At 39.1% G+C, this 16,927-nt stretch overlaps 1 protein-coding gene across 1 annotated transcript in view; it reads right to left on the minus strand.

Moving 5' to 3' along the window:
- The window catches only part of ACER3 (alkaline ceramidase 3), a 107,818-nt gene extending 91,283 nt beyond the window's left edge, over positions 1–16,535 (minus strand). The window contains exon 1 of the mRNA XM_019726419.2: positions 16,321–16,535. Coding sequence (XP_019581978.1) covers positions 16,321–16,423 — 103 coding nt within the window. The 5' untranslated portion in view covers positions 16,424–16,535. The remainder of the gene's footprint in view (positions 1–16,320) is intronic.
- Positions 16,536–16,927: the final 392 nt, after the last annotated feature.

Here is a 16,927-nt window from a genome sequence, read left to right on the forward strand (position 1 = left end):
AACTTCCACCTTATGGAAAAAAAAAAAAAAAAAAAGAATGAGTTGAATTAAAAGAAAAAAGTAGAAAAGAAAAAGAGAATAAGAAAAACAGAGAGAAAATTAACAAAGGCAAAAAGTTGGGGGCCGGCCCGGTGGCTCAGGCGGTTAGAGCTCCAGGCTCCTAACTCCGAAGGCTGCTGGTTCGATTCCCATATGGGCCAGTGGGCTCTCAACCACAAGGTTGCCAATTCGATTCCTCAAATCCTGCAAGGGATGGTGGGCAGCACCCCCTGCAACTAAGATTGAACATGGCACCTTGAGCTGAGCTGCCGCTGGCTCAGTTGGTTGGAGTGTGTCCTCTCAACCACAAGGTTGCTGATTTGACTCCTGCAAAAGATGAGGGGGCTGCGCCCCCTGCAACTAGAAAACGGCAACTGGACCTGGAGCTGAGCTGCGCCCTCCACAACTAAGACTGAAAGGAAAACAACTTGAAACTGAATGGCACCCTCCACAACTAAGATTGAAAGGACAACAACTTGACTTGAAAAAAAGTCCTGGAAGTACACACTGTACCCCAATAAAGTCCTGTTCCCCTTCCCAAATAAATAAATAAATAAATAGGCAAAAAGTTGTTCCTCTGAAATGATTAATAAAATAATTTAATAAACCATTACGATGATTAATCAACAAAAGAGAGAACACACAAATGACCAATATCAGGAATGAAAGAACAGAAATAACCTCAGATTCTACAGACATTAAAAGAGCAATAAGGGAATATCAAAATAATTTTATGCCAATAAATTCAACAACTTAGATGAAACAAAGTCCTTGAAAAATACAAACTGATACAAGAAACCTAATGAAAAACAAAATTACAGACCAGTATCTCTCATGAACAACAATGCAAAAATGCCTAACAAAATACTGGCAAATCAAACCCAGGTATATATATGTGATAATACCTCATGTTCAAGTGGGCCAGGGGAAGCAAAGTTAGTTCAACATTTTAAAAAATCAATCATTTTATTTTATTAACAGAAAGGACAAAATAACATGATCTCTTCAATAGATACAGAACAACATTTGACAAAATACAATTCTCACTCATAATAAAATTCAGCAAGTTAGGAAAAGAAAAGAATTTCCTCGATCAGACAAAGGATATCTACACAAAAAACTATAGCTAACATTACATCTAATAATGAAATATTGAATGCTTTCCTCCTCAGATAAAGAAAAGGCAAGGATGTCCACTCGTACCACTTTTACTCAACATTGTACTGAAAGGTACTAGCCAGTGCAATGAAGCAAGAAAAAAATGCATAAAGACCAGAAAGGGAGACATAAAATTTTCTATTCACAGATTACATGATTGTTTACTTAGTAACAAAAAAACTAATAGGTGAATTTAGCAAGGCAGAAGATAGAAGGACGATAAAAATCAATTTTGAATACTAGCAAAAATTAGAAAAATGAAATTTAAAAAATACAATTTATAACAGCATCAAAAGTCATAAAATACTTAGAAGTAAATTTAACAAGATGTTTAAGACCTCTACAGTGAAAACTACAGAACTACTGAGAGAAATTAAAGGAAACCTAAATAAATAAATATACCATTGTGCATTGTAAGACTTACATTTCTCAGATATCTGTTCTCCCCAAACTGATTTATAGATATAATACAATCCCAATCATAATCCCAATAGGCTTTTTTAAAAAATAAAAATCGATGGATTAGGTATCTATGTTGTATAATGAATTACCTCAAAACTTAACAGCTTAAAAAAATCAAACATTTATTATTTCACATAGTTTCTGAACATTAGAAATATGAATGTGGTTCAGACTCAGGAGATCTCATGGATTCAGGTCTGAAGTCACCTGAAGGCCTGAATGTAGCTGGAGTACCTACTTCCAAGACAGCTAATTCAGCCAGCTGTTGGCTAGAGACTGCAGTTCCTCACCACACAGACTTCTTTTCATGACATGAGAGCTGGCTTCCCCCAGAGTGAGTGATCCAAGATGAAAACAAGCCAAGATGGAAGCAGCCATGCCTTTTATAATCTAGTATCTGAAGTCTTACCCCATTACTTCTATATTATTTTATTAGAAGCTATGTCATTAAATTTGGCCCAAAATCAGGTGGAAGACAAGGTTAAGTTCTACCTCTTCAACAGAGAAGTAGCAAAGGATCTGTGAACATCTTTTAAAATCACCACAATTGACAGGCTGATTCTAAAATTCATATGGAAATGCCTAAGACCTAGAATATCAAAAACAATCTTTAAAAAGAACCAAGTTGGAAGAGTTATAGTAGTTGACTTCATGGCCTACTATAAAGCTATCTTTACCAAGACTTTGTGGTAATGGTATAAGGATATACAAATAGATACAAATAGTTTAGAGAGCCCAGAAATAGATCAACATGTACAGCCCACTGATTTTTGACAAAGGAGCAAAAGCAATCCAATGGGGAAGGAAAAGCCTTTTCCACAAATGATGCGGTTGTTACATGTATGTATATGGGGAAAAAATAAACCTCAATCCCTACTTCACATCATATATAACAATGAATTTGAGGTGGATATAGACCTAAATTAAAGCTGCAACTATAAATCTTCTAGAAGAGAACATGAGAGAATATCTTTACAACCTGAGGGTAGACAAAGGTTTTTAGACAGGATAAGGAAAGCGATAACCTTAAAAGAAAAAGATGATAAATTAGACTCCATCAAAATTTTAAACTTTTCCTCATTAAAAGACATCTCTAAGAAAACAAATAGACAAATCACAGACAGGAAGGAAATAGTCACAAAACATCCACATGATAAAAGGACTTATGGCCAGAGTATTTAAGGAGCCCCTAATAACTCAATAACAAGAACCACTTTTTTAATGGGCAAAAGATTGAAAAGCCATGTCACAGATGAAGATACTCAAATGGCCAACAAGCACATGCAAATGTGCTCAACATCTTCAGTCAGCAGGTAAACGCGAATTAAAACTACAATGAGATATCACTACACATAATCCCGAACGGATGAAATTAAAAAGAATGGCAACACCAAATGTTGCTGAGGATGTGGAACACTGAAAACTTCCATGATGAGAATGAAAAATGGTATACCTCACTTTGTAAAAAGTCTTGCAGTCCCTTATAAAACTAAACATAAACCAATCAACCCTATGACCTGGCAATTCCACTCGTAGGAATTTATCCAAGAAAGATGAAAACATATGTATAAAAATGTTCACAGCAGTTTTATTCGTAATAACCAAAAACTGGAAACAGCTCAGATGTCCATCAAAGTGGAGCGGACAAACAATTTATGGTATTATTCATACAATGGAATGCTACTCGACAATTAAAAGGAGCAAACCACTGATACACAGCTAGGTAAATCTCATTTCTCACAAGCATGATTCTTAAATGGATTAATAAAGATTTAAAATGTTTTCAATTTTAACTTCTAATATAGTAAATACCAACAGATTTAATTCAGAGTTCTTCAGGGTCCTCAACAATTTTTAAATGTGCAAAGGGGTCATGAGTCCAAAAAGCTACTTCTGATCTAATAAAAGTTGAATATGGGCCCTACAATCTAACAACTACACTCCTAAGTACGTACTGAGACTCTTAAACATTTGTGTGTATCACAGATGTACAAGAATGCTCATGCATTATTTGTAATACCAAAAACCTGAAAACAAAATATCCAATGATTGAAGAATGGATGAATGAAAATATTCATATAGTGGAATTCTAAACAACATAAAAATAAATGAGCTATATCTATACCCATCAACACAGGCAATTCTCAGGAACATGGGTGATACTAAGGACCACAATTTGAGTGAAAAGGCAAGTTGCAGAAGAATATATATAAGGTACAATTCCACTTATATAAAATATAAGACACGCAAACCTAAACATATAGTTTTAGAAATGTGTAAATGGTAAATATCTAGAATATGATAAACACTAAATTAAGGATAGTGGTCATCTCTGGAGAAAAAGGGAGATGGAATTAGGGAAGGGCACACAGGGGGCCAAAATTTTATTTAATGATGACTGCTCTTAATCAAAGAATAGTCCTCCCTTATTATCAAGGTCATAATTCTTTTCAATTCTCAAGCTTTGGGTCTGACATTCCTAGAGTAGTGAAAGAACAGAGAACATCCATCTGACAGGCAAGACTAATTGAATCAACTCCAGTGATCAAAGGGCTCAGACAACAAAGCACACGTCCTCATGTCTGCTTTTCAAAAAAGGGCGGGGGGGGGGGGGGGTGAAGAGCCAACTGCTACCCAGCAGGTAAAATAGCCTAGAAACCATAATATTTCATTTGGAGAACACTATCTTATCTAGAATCTCTCCTTATCGTCTTGTATGAATGAATAAATGAGTGAATGTCAGTCATAAAAAGTTTTTGTAGCAGTATCAAGATTTTAACACACATAATTTTGGACTTCGGTTTGTTTTCTGGCTTCATAGCAGTCTATTCACTTGCCGTTAAAAGCAGCTTGCTCTGAAAAGTTAAAGAACTTTCAGAGCAAGAGTGTATACCTATAATGAGTCAAAGATTTTTCTAGCTCTGCAACTGAATTATTTCAACCTTGCAGTACTTATTCACTTTCATTGAGTAAAATACCTTTTTTGAGTCTCATGAGTACATTATAAATAAAACAATGCTTCTAAAATTCTTTGAAATCTCCTGGTAGAAGAACCTATAAAAGTATTAAACTTTATTATTATGTTTAAAGTCTCATCTTCTAAATAAAAGGTATGGTGCAATTCTGAGTTTACACAATAGGAAATCAAAATTGCTCCAAACTGAACTTCAGGCGCTGTTTCAGTTATCTATTGCTGAAAAACAACCACCCTAAACTTCATGACTTTAAAAAATAATTTATTCTACCTCTCATACAAGCAGCAAGAACAATGAAAGGTGCATAAATGTATACGTAAATAGCCTGTTTTGGCAGGAAGACAGCGTAAGCAGGGAAGGTAGGGACTACAGGGAAAGGAGAAAGACTAAGAGTTTAGAATAATGAGCTACAATGACACACCCATCAGAATGGCTAAAATTAAAAAGACTCATCTCAAATGTTGGCAAGAATGTGCCTCCAATACTGTGAATGTAAAACAGTACATCTACTTTGGGAAAAGATGTGCAGTTTCTAATAAAACTAAACATTCAACTACCCTTGACCCAGTTATTCCAACCCTAGGTGTTTACCTACAAGAAATGAAAATATATATCCACAAGAAGACTTGTACGAGAATGTTCATAACTGCTGAATTTATAATTGCCCAAACCTGAAAACAGCCAGGGGTCCATCAACAGAAAAATACATAAACAAACTGTGGGTTATTAATATAATGGCATACTACTCAGCAAAAAAAAGGAATCATCAATACATGTAATGATATGGATGAATCTCAAAAACATTGTAAGTGAAAGAAGCATTATACCAAATAGTAAGTACTATATGATTCCACTTACATGCAGTTCTAGAATAGGCAAATCTAATCTATGGTGGGGGAAAAGAATCAGAATATTTTTGCCCCTGGGGAGAAGGGAGAAGGTGGAGGTCGGGATTAACAGAGAAGGGACATGAGGAATTTTCTTGCTTGATGGAAAGTTCTGTATCTTGATAGGGATTTTGGTTATACAGATGCACGCATTTCTCAAAATTCAGCAAAGGCACACTTAAGGTTTGTGCATTAAATTGAATATACATTTTACATCAAGAGGAAAACATAAAGAATTGAACTTTAGTTAATGATGTCATGTTGAAGTACTTAGCGGCAAGTGTACAGATACCAGCAATTTACTTTGAAATGTGTCAAAAAATAAAATGAATTGATAGATGGAGAGAGGAATGGATAAATAGAAATGGATACATAAGTGATAAAATGGGTATAGTAAAACGTTAATGGTAGAATTCAGGTAGCAGGTGAACATAAATTCACTGCAAAATTCTTCCTACTTTGTTGTATGTGTGAAAATATTCATTAAGGGGGAAGGGGGAGGCTTTTCATGCCTTGTTAGAATTTGTCCTTAATCCTTCCGTTAATAGAAAGTCTTCAAAGGGAAACAAAGAAGCACCTAAATCTGTAAGAAGTGATCAGTCAAGGTTTAAAGAGGTATTTACTGACTGAGAGAACATAGCTACAAGTGACAAGGAGCAGCACGTACAAAAGCAATCAGGTTAAGGCTGTGTGGCACATCAGGTCCTCCAATGCACTTCCCACTGAAAACACCTACAAATTCTGCTATATTCATAATATATTCAAACAAACGAATGGAAGGGCAGGAGGAAGGGAGGATAGGAGAAAGGAAGGACGGACGGACGGACGGAAGGAAGGAAGGAAGGAAGGAAGGGAGGAAGGAAAGAAGGAAGAGAGGGAAAGGTCTACAAAGGTGAGGAGTCAAATAAGAGACCTCCCCAAATAAACATTTAACCTTCCCACCTCACACCCCTGAAACACAACGTTTGCTCTTAAGGCCTTCACCTGACTGCATGTGGCCCACTCACATTACTGAGGGGCGTCTTTACTTAGTCAACAGATTGTACATGTTAACCACCCTTACAAAATACCTTCATAGCAACACCTAGATTAGTATTTTATTAAATGACTGGATACTATAGCCTAGTCAAGTTCACACATAAAACTAACCAGCACAGATGAGGAGGCCACAATTAGAGTATGATTTTTTAAACTTACTTTGACTAGATTCCAATTCAACTAATATTTATTGAGCACCTAGTATTTTCCAGGCACTTCACTGTGTGCTTTCAGGTAGATAGATGATTGATAGATAGATAGATATAGATATACATATAATCATGCCATTTAATTCTCATAACCCTGCCAAATATCATTATTCTCATTTTATGGAACGTAAACTGATACGAAGAATGATTAAGTGATTTGCCCAAAGTCACAAGGTTCAATCGAACAAAGTTCAGAGAGGAATCTTGATTCTGACTCCAAATCATTATATCATGTACTTTCCCCCCAGTAAAACATGTGACTTTCATTTCCGTCACTGTAAAATGCTTTTGCTGTCTCTTTTGGGCTCTGTCATTTTGCGGGGTCCTAACATGTTTCTTCACGCCTTTACTTCTTTTGAAATGTTTTTTCGCACTACCTAAAACTCTCCAGGTGAGTTTTTCCACTGACTGGGAAATAACTGGCAAAGTGACAAGGGTATAACTCAAAATCTAAGAAACAACTTGAAATTTTAACCTGAAATAATTAATAATGACTGGGCAAGACTTTCATTTAAATGTTTACTATTCTGTGTACTCCAGCTCAGCCCAACCATTTGAAATATTTGTTCTCCGTATTACCCTTATTTACCCATTTAACCAGTTACTGCTCCATTAAAAAAAGTCAATCATTTCTTCCAACATGTGCTACCAAATGACAATTCTTCCTAGTTAATATCTCAGACAAACTGGGTAAATGCCAAATCAAGATTAGACTTCAAAATGTGCTTAGCCTTCAAGTATTACTAAGCTCTAATTACTAACTACAGACTTAAGTCTAAAGATGGTTTGATTTGAGGTTGGTGAAGGTATTAGGAGCAAATGAGAATAAAAACTTTCTGAAATGAAAAAGTTCAATTTTAAGTTCTAATTTTGCTCATTACCCAGGATGATCATTTTCAAACTTTCCTTCCCACGTGTGTTTTCACCATGTGATTGTGGGGGAGGGGAGGGGGGAACAGCTAACTTCTTTTTCAAAGTTAGAAAACTGGGTTACAGTACAAGCCCCAGGATCCTGAACAAGTTGTTATCCTTTTGAATTTGGTTTCCTTACATCAAATAGGGACAACACCTCCACCTCACAGGGAAAACAACTTAAAAGTGCTTTCTGAACTGTAAAGCCTTGCTTCTTCAAGTGTAGTCTCCATCCAGAGCAGCAGCATTGGAATAACCTACAGTGTATAAGAAATGCAGAATCTAAGGCTACGTTCTGGACCTACGGAATCAGAATATGCATTTTAATAAGATCTCCAGGCAACTCACAAGCACATTAAAGTCTGAGAACCGCTGCTGCAAAGCACTCTACAGATGTTAGTGTTTTCCACCATAAAAAAACACTCATCACGAGATTTTCATTAAAATTTTATTGGGGAATATTGGGGGACAGTGTGTTTCTCCAGAGCCCATCAACCCCAAGTCGTTTTCCTTCAATCTAGTTGTGAAGGGCGCAGCTCAGCTCCAAGTCCAGTCGCCATTTTCAATCTTTAGTTGCAGGGGGCGCAGCCCACCATCCTATGCAGGAATTGAACCAGCAGCCTTGTTGTTGAGAGCTCACACTCTAACCAACTGAGCCATCCGGCCGCCCCATTAGGATCTTTTTTCTTGTCCTGAGGACGTCCTATGTTACTGTAACTCATTAACAATATAACATCAACAATATTTGACATCATCATTCTCAGCTCAACCGTTTCTCATACTGACAAACTACAGAATGTGGATTCTGGTCTACCACTAATTTGCAACATAATCTTGGGCAAATCACTTCAATTCCCAAGGTCTTTCTCCTTATGTGTAAAATAAGAAGGTCAGACCAGTAATTCCCAACCAAAGGTCCTTGTTCCCACTGGGGTGTGAAAAACTGGTAATGAAAGGAGGCAAGAAGTATGGTAGTTAAAGAGCACTGCTTTGAAATCAAATGGCCCTTGGGTCACTTAGACTCTGCTACTTAATAGTGTGTGAACTAGGGCAAGTTACTTAACCTTCCTTAACTTCAGTGTCCTCAATTGCAAAATTAGAATTATAATAAATAGTACCTACCTCAGAGATCAAGCAGTATACCATCTGGTTACAAATGAGTGCTCTGCTAGGTAACTTTCAGGGTGATAGAAACAGTCTACGTCTTAATTGGGATGGTGGTTGCACAGATGTATACACCTGTCTAACTTTTCAAACTATACACTTAAAGTGAATGTATTTTATTGTTAAGTAAATCATACCTAACAAAGCTAATTTTAAAAGTAGAAAAGAAAGAGAAAAAGAACATGCTCTGGAGTCAGACTGTGTGAGTTTAAATCCTAGCTTTGCAAAGTGGAAAACCTTGCATAAATTATTTAACCCCTCTGTGCCCTAAATTTCCGCATCTATAAAGTAGGACCACTAACTGAATCTAACTTAAAAGGGTTGTTACGCGGATTATAATAAGGGTTCTTATGAGATAATATACACATCAAGCTTTGCACATTAAGTGCCCCATAATATTAGCTATTATTATTTGTGTTGGCTATTTTCAGTATTTCAAAAATCACATTTATCCACAATAAGGAAGCAATGAAAATATTATGCTGTTCTGCTTTGAACTAGAATTATATCAATACATTAAGGTAATCAGTGATCACATCTCATGAATCAATAGTGTGGTCACTGACTAGAGCTCCTCTGATTAACAGTACATATGTCTTTGATTAATGAAAATGGGGGTAAATACATTAATAATTACAATTTATACAAAAGTAATAGTAAATTACTATTTATGTAAGATTAATAATAAATTCATGGGGCCCAAGAAAGAAAATAAAAGGGTTCTTTCTAATGAAAAGGTTAAAATAGTTGCTATGTTACCATATGACCCAGCAATTCCACTTTTGGGTCTCAAAGAGCTATCTGTACACCCGTGTCATGGCAGCACTATTCACGATAGCCAAGAGGTGGAAGCCACCCAAGTGTCCATCAACAGAGGAATGGGTAAGCAAAATGTGGAATATACACGCAATGGAATATTACTCAGCCTTTAAAAAGAAGGAAATTCTAACACATGCTACAACATAGATGAACCACACGGACATTATGCTAAGTGAAACAAGTCAGCCACAAAAAGACAAATACTGTATAATTCACATATATGAGATACCTAGAGTAGTCAAATTTAGAAACAGAAAGTGGAATGTGGTTGCCAGCGTCTGAGGATGAGAAGGGAATGGGGAGTTCCAGTCCTACCAGATGAAAAGAGTTCTACAGGCTGTTTGCACGACAATGTGAATGTAACTAACACTACTGAGCTGCACACTTAAAAATGGTTAAGATGGTAAGTTTTGTGTGTATTTTCCCACGATAAATAAATAAATAAATAAACAGCTGGTATGGCAGTTTTTCTAGCACTAACTCTAAAGCCTTAATGCTGTAAGTTTTTACTAAGTACCTTTCCTTGCATTCCAATGTACCACAAACATATGCCCATCACAGAACCTGAAAATATACTGGCAGTTTTGACCTGTATACATTAAATCTAAATCCTTTTGAATGCTGAATTTGGCTCTTCATTTGGTCTTCATTCTTCAGTTGACTTACAGGGGTCTTGAGCTATCAGTCGGAGGCAGTAGTGCTTGCCTGTCAATAACCCTCAGAAAAAAGACCGACTTCCTTAAGGTGACCAGATGTCCCCTCTGCCAGCCCATGGGACCCCAGGACCAAAAGAAGCCTTAAATATGCTCACTTACTTGAGGCTACAGAGAAGATAGTGGGATGGGGCCTGAAGAAAAGGAAAGAAAAGAAAGGCAGTAACGAGCTACAAGCAGCTAGCTGCCTTGAGTGGCATATGTGTATGGCAGAGGCAGCTGGGTAAAGCCTCTCTGGTCTTGTGCTGCAGTGACAAGGAAAGAAAGACCCCATTGAAGTGAATCCCGTAATAACGGTCTAAAGACTAAGGACTGCCCTGCTTTCCTTCTGCCCAATTCCTGTGAATAGCGTGGGAAGGGGGCGCCAAACCTGTGAGAAGGGACAACACCTGCTTAGCTTGAACCATCCTAGCCCAAGGACAAAAAGGAGATGGCTAAATGATCCTATCAAAAGTTACCATCCATTCTCCCCATCCATAAATGTTTTACTAACCAGGTTACCCCCTCAGACTGAGGTAGCCCCTATAAAACCCATAATTAGGAATTTATAAATATTTTTTAGCTTTCTGAAAAATAAACACTCTTTCATACTATGTCAATTCTTAGACATTTGCCTTTCAAATACATTTTTAGGAATGCATTTCCCTTAAAAGTAGGAAATGCCTGCTTGAACTTGTCTATTCATACCCCTGCGAGCCTGTTAGCTACCTGGAACTGGCAGACTTCACATAGTTCTGTATTCTGAGTCAATGACAAAAAAGGTGTTCAGTAAGTGTTTGCTGAATAAACAAAAAAAAAAATTCTGAAAAATATTTAGCTGGGTAATTCTCCTCTAAGATGATAATGAAAGTATAGAATTCCCTTCCACTTCCCTTTAGGTAATATTTCTTCCATGAAACCAACAGCACCTGGAATTCCACTTCCTGTAGACAGTACGTCTTGGTAAAAAGAGCCGTCAGACCTATATTTCAATACCATTTCTGCCACTCAATAGCTGTATGATGCTCAGCAGGTTACTTAATTTCTCTAAGACTCAGTGTCCTCATCTATAAAATGGGAATAACACCACCTACTTACTAAGAATGTTCTGAGGATTAGAAATACAGTCTTCACTTTGCAAAGTTCTAGTATGCACAAATTCCAGTTACCACAGTTTAGTTAAATAATGCCAAGCTCCCAACAAGACAATCTAAATTTCAGTTATCACAGTATATTAACCATAAATATATTACAACAGACTTTGCTAGTAGATCTTCAGTTCACAAATCACTACATAAATAATAGAAGCACATCATCATCTGTGATTAACCAAATCACTTCTTCCAAAGTTTGTTGGTGGATTTGACAAAATAAATTACAAAAGAACAACAATTAGGCTGTTGGAAGACTTGTCATCAGCAAAAATAAAAGCAAAGACACAATGAAATAGTATCTTCAAAGTGTTGAGACAAAACTATCTCTCTGCCTGAATTTCTAACTATGGATAAAACATCAGGGCAAAGTCTGTTGGTGATTAGTCACTGCACATCTGTTATTTAGCCCATGTACAGACAGCAAAGCATGTCACTGAGCTGCTCCTTGTCTCCTGGTGATGTACTTCGGTGACATTTTACAAAAGTGAATAATCAAAAGAGGGTACAGGCAAACAATAATGAAAGTACAGCAGAGAAACAAAAAGTGACAATGTTGGAAGTGAAATTCCGATCATACATAAGTGGAGTTACAGAAGGAATAGCTGACAGTGTTGACCCTGCTGCCAGGTTACCCCCTCAGACTGAGGTTGCCACATGCAGCTAGAGGAACTCAGGGAAGGCAAACTTATTGACACAAATGAAGAAAGTGGTTGTGAGAAAAGCATGAAGATGGACCAGAAGTGACACCAGCAAAAAACTCTGAATTAAAGGAACTCTCAACGGTATTTCACAATATTGAAAGTGCAAAGAATAAACTGTTGGGAGCTGATCCAAACTTAGAAAGGAGTATGACAATTTACCAAGGCATAGAAAAAACACTCATTCCAAGTTTTAAGACAAAAAGGCAAGCACTGTTCAAACTACTCTTGATACGTTCTTTTAGAAAGAAACAAAACATTTTAATTCTTAATGTTTTTTAATTTTTAAACTACAGTGCACTAAATAGATATTAGTTTTACTATTTTTTTTCATTTCTCTATATTGTTTTCATTTATCTATACCAGGGGTGCCAAAAAAATGTATACGATGGACACTTTGGTCAATGTTTCTCAAACAGTAGCTCACTGTAATCAGAAGTGTCTGAACGCCGAATGGCAACCACTTTGAGCATCTCTTGTAATTGCAGAAGTCAAACGTGACTTGTATTCATCTTTTGTTATTGGTATACTCATATATTGAGTATTACAATTTTAATACAGTTTTCCTTTCTTAAAGTGTGTGTGTATATATATAATGTATATATATGTGTATATATATATATTTGGCACCCTCTGTATTTATAACCAACAATAAGAGGGTTTACAATGTTTGATGAAAAATTTTAAAGGTCACAGAACAATGGTAACTTTTCCCATTAACATGACTTTGCCAAGTTGAACTTGCGCGGTCACTTGTTTTGTCCCACACTTGATATAAAGTGAGGATCGCCTGTATCTATCACTCCTGGCACATCAACATGCTTATTATTCCCAACTAAAGAGAAACTATCTACCCTTTCCCCTGGGCCTTATAATCTGCTCAGACAGAAAAGAAGATTGATCTTTGGTAATGTTAAGCAGCAGCTTTTGACCAAGAACCAGTGCCATAACTGAACATGCAATTCCCCTACTCATCTTTATGTTACCCAAAATACACACACCCTAATGCTGAAAGATAAGCTTCTTGAATAGTTATTCAATTTGTCCTTTGTGGTAGCAAACTATTTCATGCTTGTCCTCATCCCTTGCAGGTAAGGGCAAAACAATGAAATGTGATAGAAGTAATATGGTAGGGTAGCCGGATGGCTCAGTTGGTTAGCGCGCGAGCTCTCAACAACAAGGTTGCCAGTTCAATTCCCACATGGGAGGGTCGGTTGCACCCCCTGCAACTAAAGACTGGAAACAGCAACTGGACTTGGAGCTGAGCTGTACTCTCCACAACTAGATTGAAGGAACAATGACTTGGAGCTGATGGGCCCTGGAGAAACACACTATTCCCCAATAAAATTTTTTTAAAAATTTAAAATAAAAAAGAAGTAATATGGTATAGTAGCTCTAGAGTCAGACCTCAACTTGAATACTACCTCTACACCACTTTTTGCAGCCTTAGGTAATTTACTTCTACAATTTCAATTTCCTAATCTGTGAAATGAGGATAACAATAACTTCTTTTTGGAATTATGATAAAGATCAACAGAGGCAAGATATACGAAGTGCTTAGCAACGTGTGATACATAGTAAGCACTTAGGTATAGCTATTATCATTATTATTACCCTTAATGTTTCTATTAAGAATGATGAAAAAACGCATTTGTTTTAAACATCTCATTATTAATCAGCATATTTTTCAAAGATCAATTTTTCTTACTCCAAGATATGACAGATGACCACCAATTGCTGGGTAAAAAGACTTGACCACAACTTCCTCCAGCTCATTTTTTCCCAAGGTACATGTGTGAAGGGCTGCCAACATTCACTCCTCCTCTTCTTGCAACCCCTGATTCCTATGTCAAAACTGTCCTTGCAGTCTGCTCAGAATTTCCTCTTCTGAGGACAGTAAGAACTAAAGCCATTTCCCATTTCTCAGAGCTATCTGCCAGCACAGTAGTATCTTGCTCTCTCACAGCTCACATGACTTAACTGTCAGTTTTCTCTTGATTCTAAGCCTTGGTTCTAAACTACAGACCATTATTACCTATAACAACTCATAAAGCTACAAAGAACCTAAAGGCCAACTAAAGCCAACCCCCGTTCTCTATTAAACAATTAATTCCACCTAAAATATTCATGTGTTAGTTGAGCTATGTCTATTTCAACACTTTCAGTGACAGAAAGCCCTCTGCCTCTCAAGTCAACCCATTCCAAGACTGTATCTTTATATAAAAAGTTTATGTTGAAGCAAAATCCCTCCCCTTAGTTTCCACCCTAGGGCACTAATTCCACGTTCTAGGGAATTACAGAAAGTTTCATGCTCTATATGACAGCCCATACAACATTTGAAGACCCTTGAGTTTCTTTTCCATGCCACACATGTCCCATTCAGAAAGCATGTTTGTTGTTATTGTTGTTTTTAGATGTTATAACATTTTCGTTTATTATGTATGTTGCTTTATCTTTCCTATGTGTCAGATTTTGTTTATTATTTATTTTCAGAATGCATGGTTTTAAGTCCCTTTTCTCACAGACCTCCTTTGGACCAGGTATGGGCTTGCCAACATGATCTAACAACAAACTGGTAAGGTGCTTCCTTTGCCAACAGTTAGGCTGCCAATTACACTATAAATGATCCCTTTGCCCATATTCTTCCATTCTTAAATAAAAAATGATTAATTAAAACTAGTAATTCACGAAAAATCATGGAAATTTTAATTATAAATTCAACCTAGTAATTCAGGAAAAATCTCAGTCTAAATCGTGGTTCAAAGAGAATGGTGCTGAAGTCCTGAAAACTGCAACAAGAGTTCTGTTTTCTTTTTTTTTAACTTAGCCAATTACTGGGATCAGAATTAAGTAGAATCAGCTGGCAGGAAACCCTTGCCTCTTTCTTACAAGCCAAACACACATACCTGGGAGAAGGACCCAACAATGGGAAGGTTAGCTCAAAAGAGTTTGCTTCATATCCTGAGAAAGTGGATCAAATGAAAAGAAGGAAGTAATAATAGCTAACAAATATTCTCTGTACCTTGCCAGAAGCAGGTACCTGAAGAAGGATCAAACACTGTGCCCTCAAAACTTGACCAAAGTAAACAATAGAAAAAGAAGAGGCAGATTTTTCCTGTGCTCTCCTAGCCTGGCAGAAATAATCATCTGGCAAAACACACACACACACACAGACACACACACAGAAAAAGAAACCCGGAGGCGGCCAGTGGTGATTGTCAGGGGCAGCAGCTGGAGGAGGATTCTTCCCCAAGCCCTCAGAAGGTGCAATCTGTGGAAGTAGTGTCCCCAGATGACCCCTAACCCTTAGGCAGCCGGACAGGAGGCAGAGTGTAGCAAGCAAGAACTTGGTCCCTTGTGCTTTGGAAAGCCAGCCCGGAGAAGGAAGGGGCAGACTAGGTGCTCTGCCTTCTACCTCTGGTGCAAGAAGATAGTCGAATAGTCAGTGGTCTTCAGAAAGCAGATGATCTCGGGTATTTGAAGATAATCTGGGTGAGAGGGGATGGAAGGTAGGGATCGGGATCTGAGGTTGGGAAACCGTTTTCTTGAGGTGACCGAAGAGGTCTACTACGAAGTGAAACAAGAAAACAAGACCATGGAGTTTTCACGTCTGGGGGCGGAGGGAGATTAAGCGAAGATCTGTTCGCTTCTCCGGTGCCCTCAGGGCGAAGGTGGTGGCAGCAACAGTAGGAGCAGGTGCCCTGGGCCCTCATTCTAAACAGGGAGTCCTCCAATCTCCCAACCGACCTGCCTGTTCCCCACTCCGTCCCTCAGACAGGAATTCCTATTCCTAATCCTGCCCCTCAGGCTTCCCCTTAGGTTTAGTAGGGACGCCCCACTTCGCTTCCGCCCCACCAATCCTAAACCTATTCAACCCGACCTGACCACTCCTCAGTGACACACTGGATCCCTATCCGGTCCGTTCATCTGCGGTTTTCCCATTCCTGCCCCCGGCCAGGGCACCCACTTCACCCCCCGCGGCCGGGCCTGCTGCCTCCCTGGCGACCAAGTCCGCCTTCTCCCTACCTCACACGGAGTCTCCCCCTCAGCCCGGCGCCCTCTTACCCTCCCGCCCGCCTCAGGCCGGGGCCCGGGGACAGTAGCCGCACTCACAGAACTCGGCGATGTACCAGGTCACCGCGTAGTTCTCTTCGCACCAGTCCAGCGTGGAGGTCGTGCGGCCCCAGTAGCCCTCGCGGTCCGCGACCGGAGCCATCGCGCGCGCAGCCGCCACCACCCAGGCGCTCCGCTCGCGGCGATCGGCTCCGCGGGCTGCCAGGCGGGCTCCGGCCCAGCTCGCGCGCTAGCCTCGCGCCCCGCCCTCCTTCCCCGAGGGGCGGGGCCGGACCCGTCACTGACGAAGCCCAGAGCGGAGGCCCCGCCCACCGGCCCCAAGGCACCGCCCCGGCCTCGCGCGCGCGCGCAGGCCCCACCCCGAGAGCGCCGGGGTTGCCCTACACCCTCCTTCCCCTGGAAGGGGTGTGATCCTGGAAGGCCGGTGGCTATGACTTGGGCGGCCTGCCTTGCCTCGACTCGCCCTTGGCCGTAAGTTCAGGGTTCCTGATATTCCGGAGGCGGTTTACTGTCAGGATGTGTCGGAGCCTCCATCTGTGTGTGTGGTTTGATTTAATTGGGACGGGGGTGGGATGAAACCGTCAACCAAGCTCTGGCTTGATAAAACCTGTGCAGAAATGCACCTTAGTATCTTCCTGTGGCCGCA

Source organism: Rhinolophus sinicus, linkage group LG06 (assembly GCF_036562045.2).
Source record: "Rhinolophus sinicus isolate RSC01 linkage group LG06, ASM3656204v1, whole genome shotgun sequence".
NCBI lineage: Eukaryota > Metazoa > Chordata > Mammalia > Chiroptera > Rhinolophidae > Rhinolophus > Rhinolophus sinicus.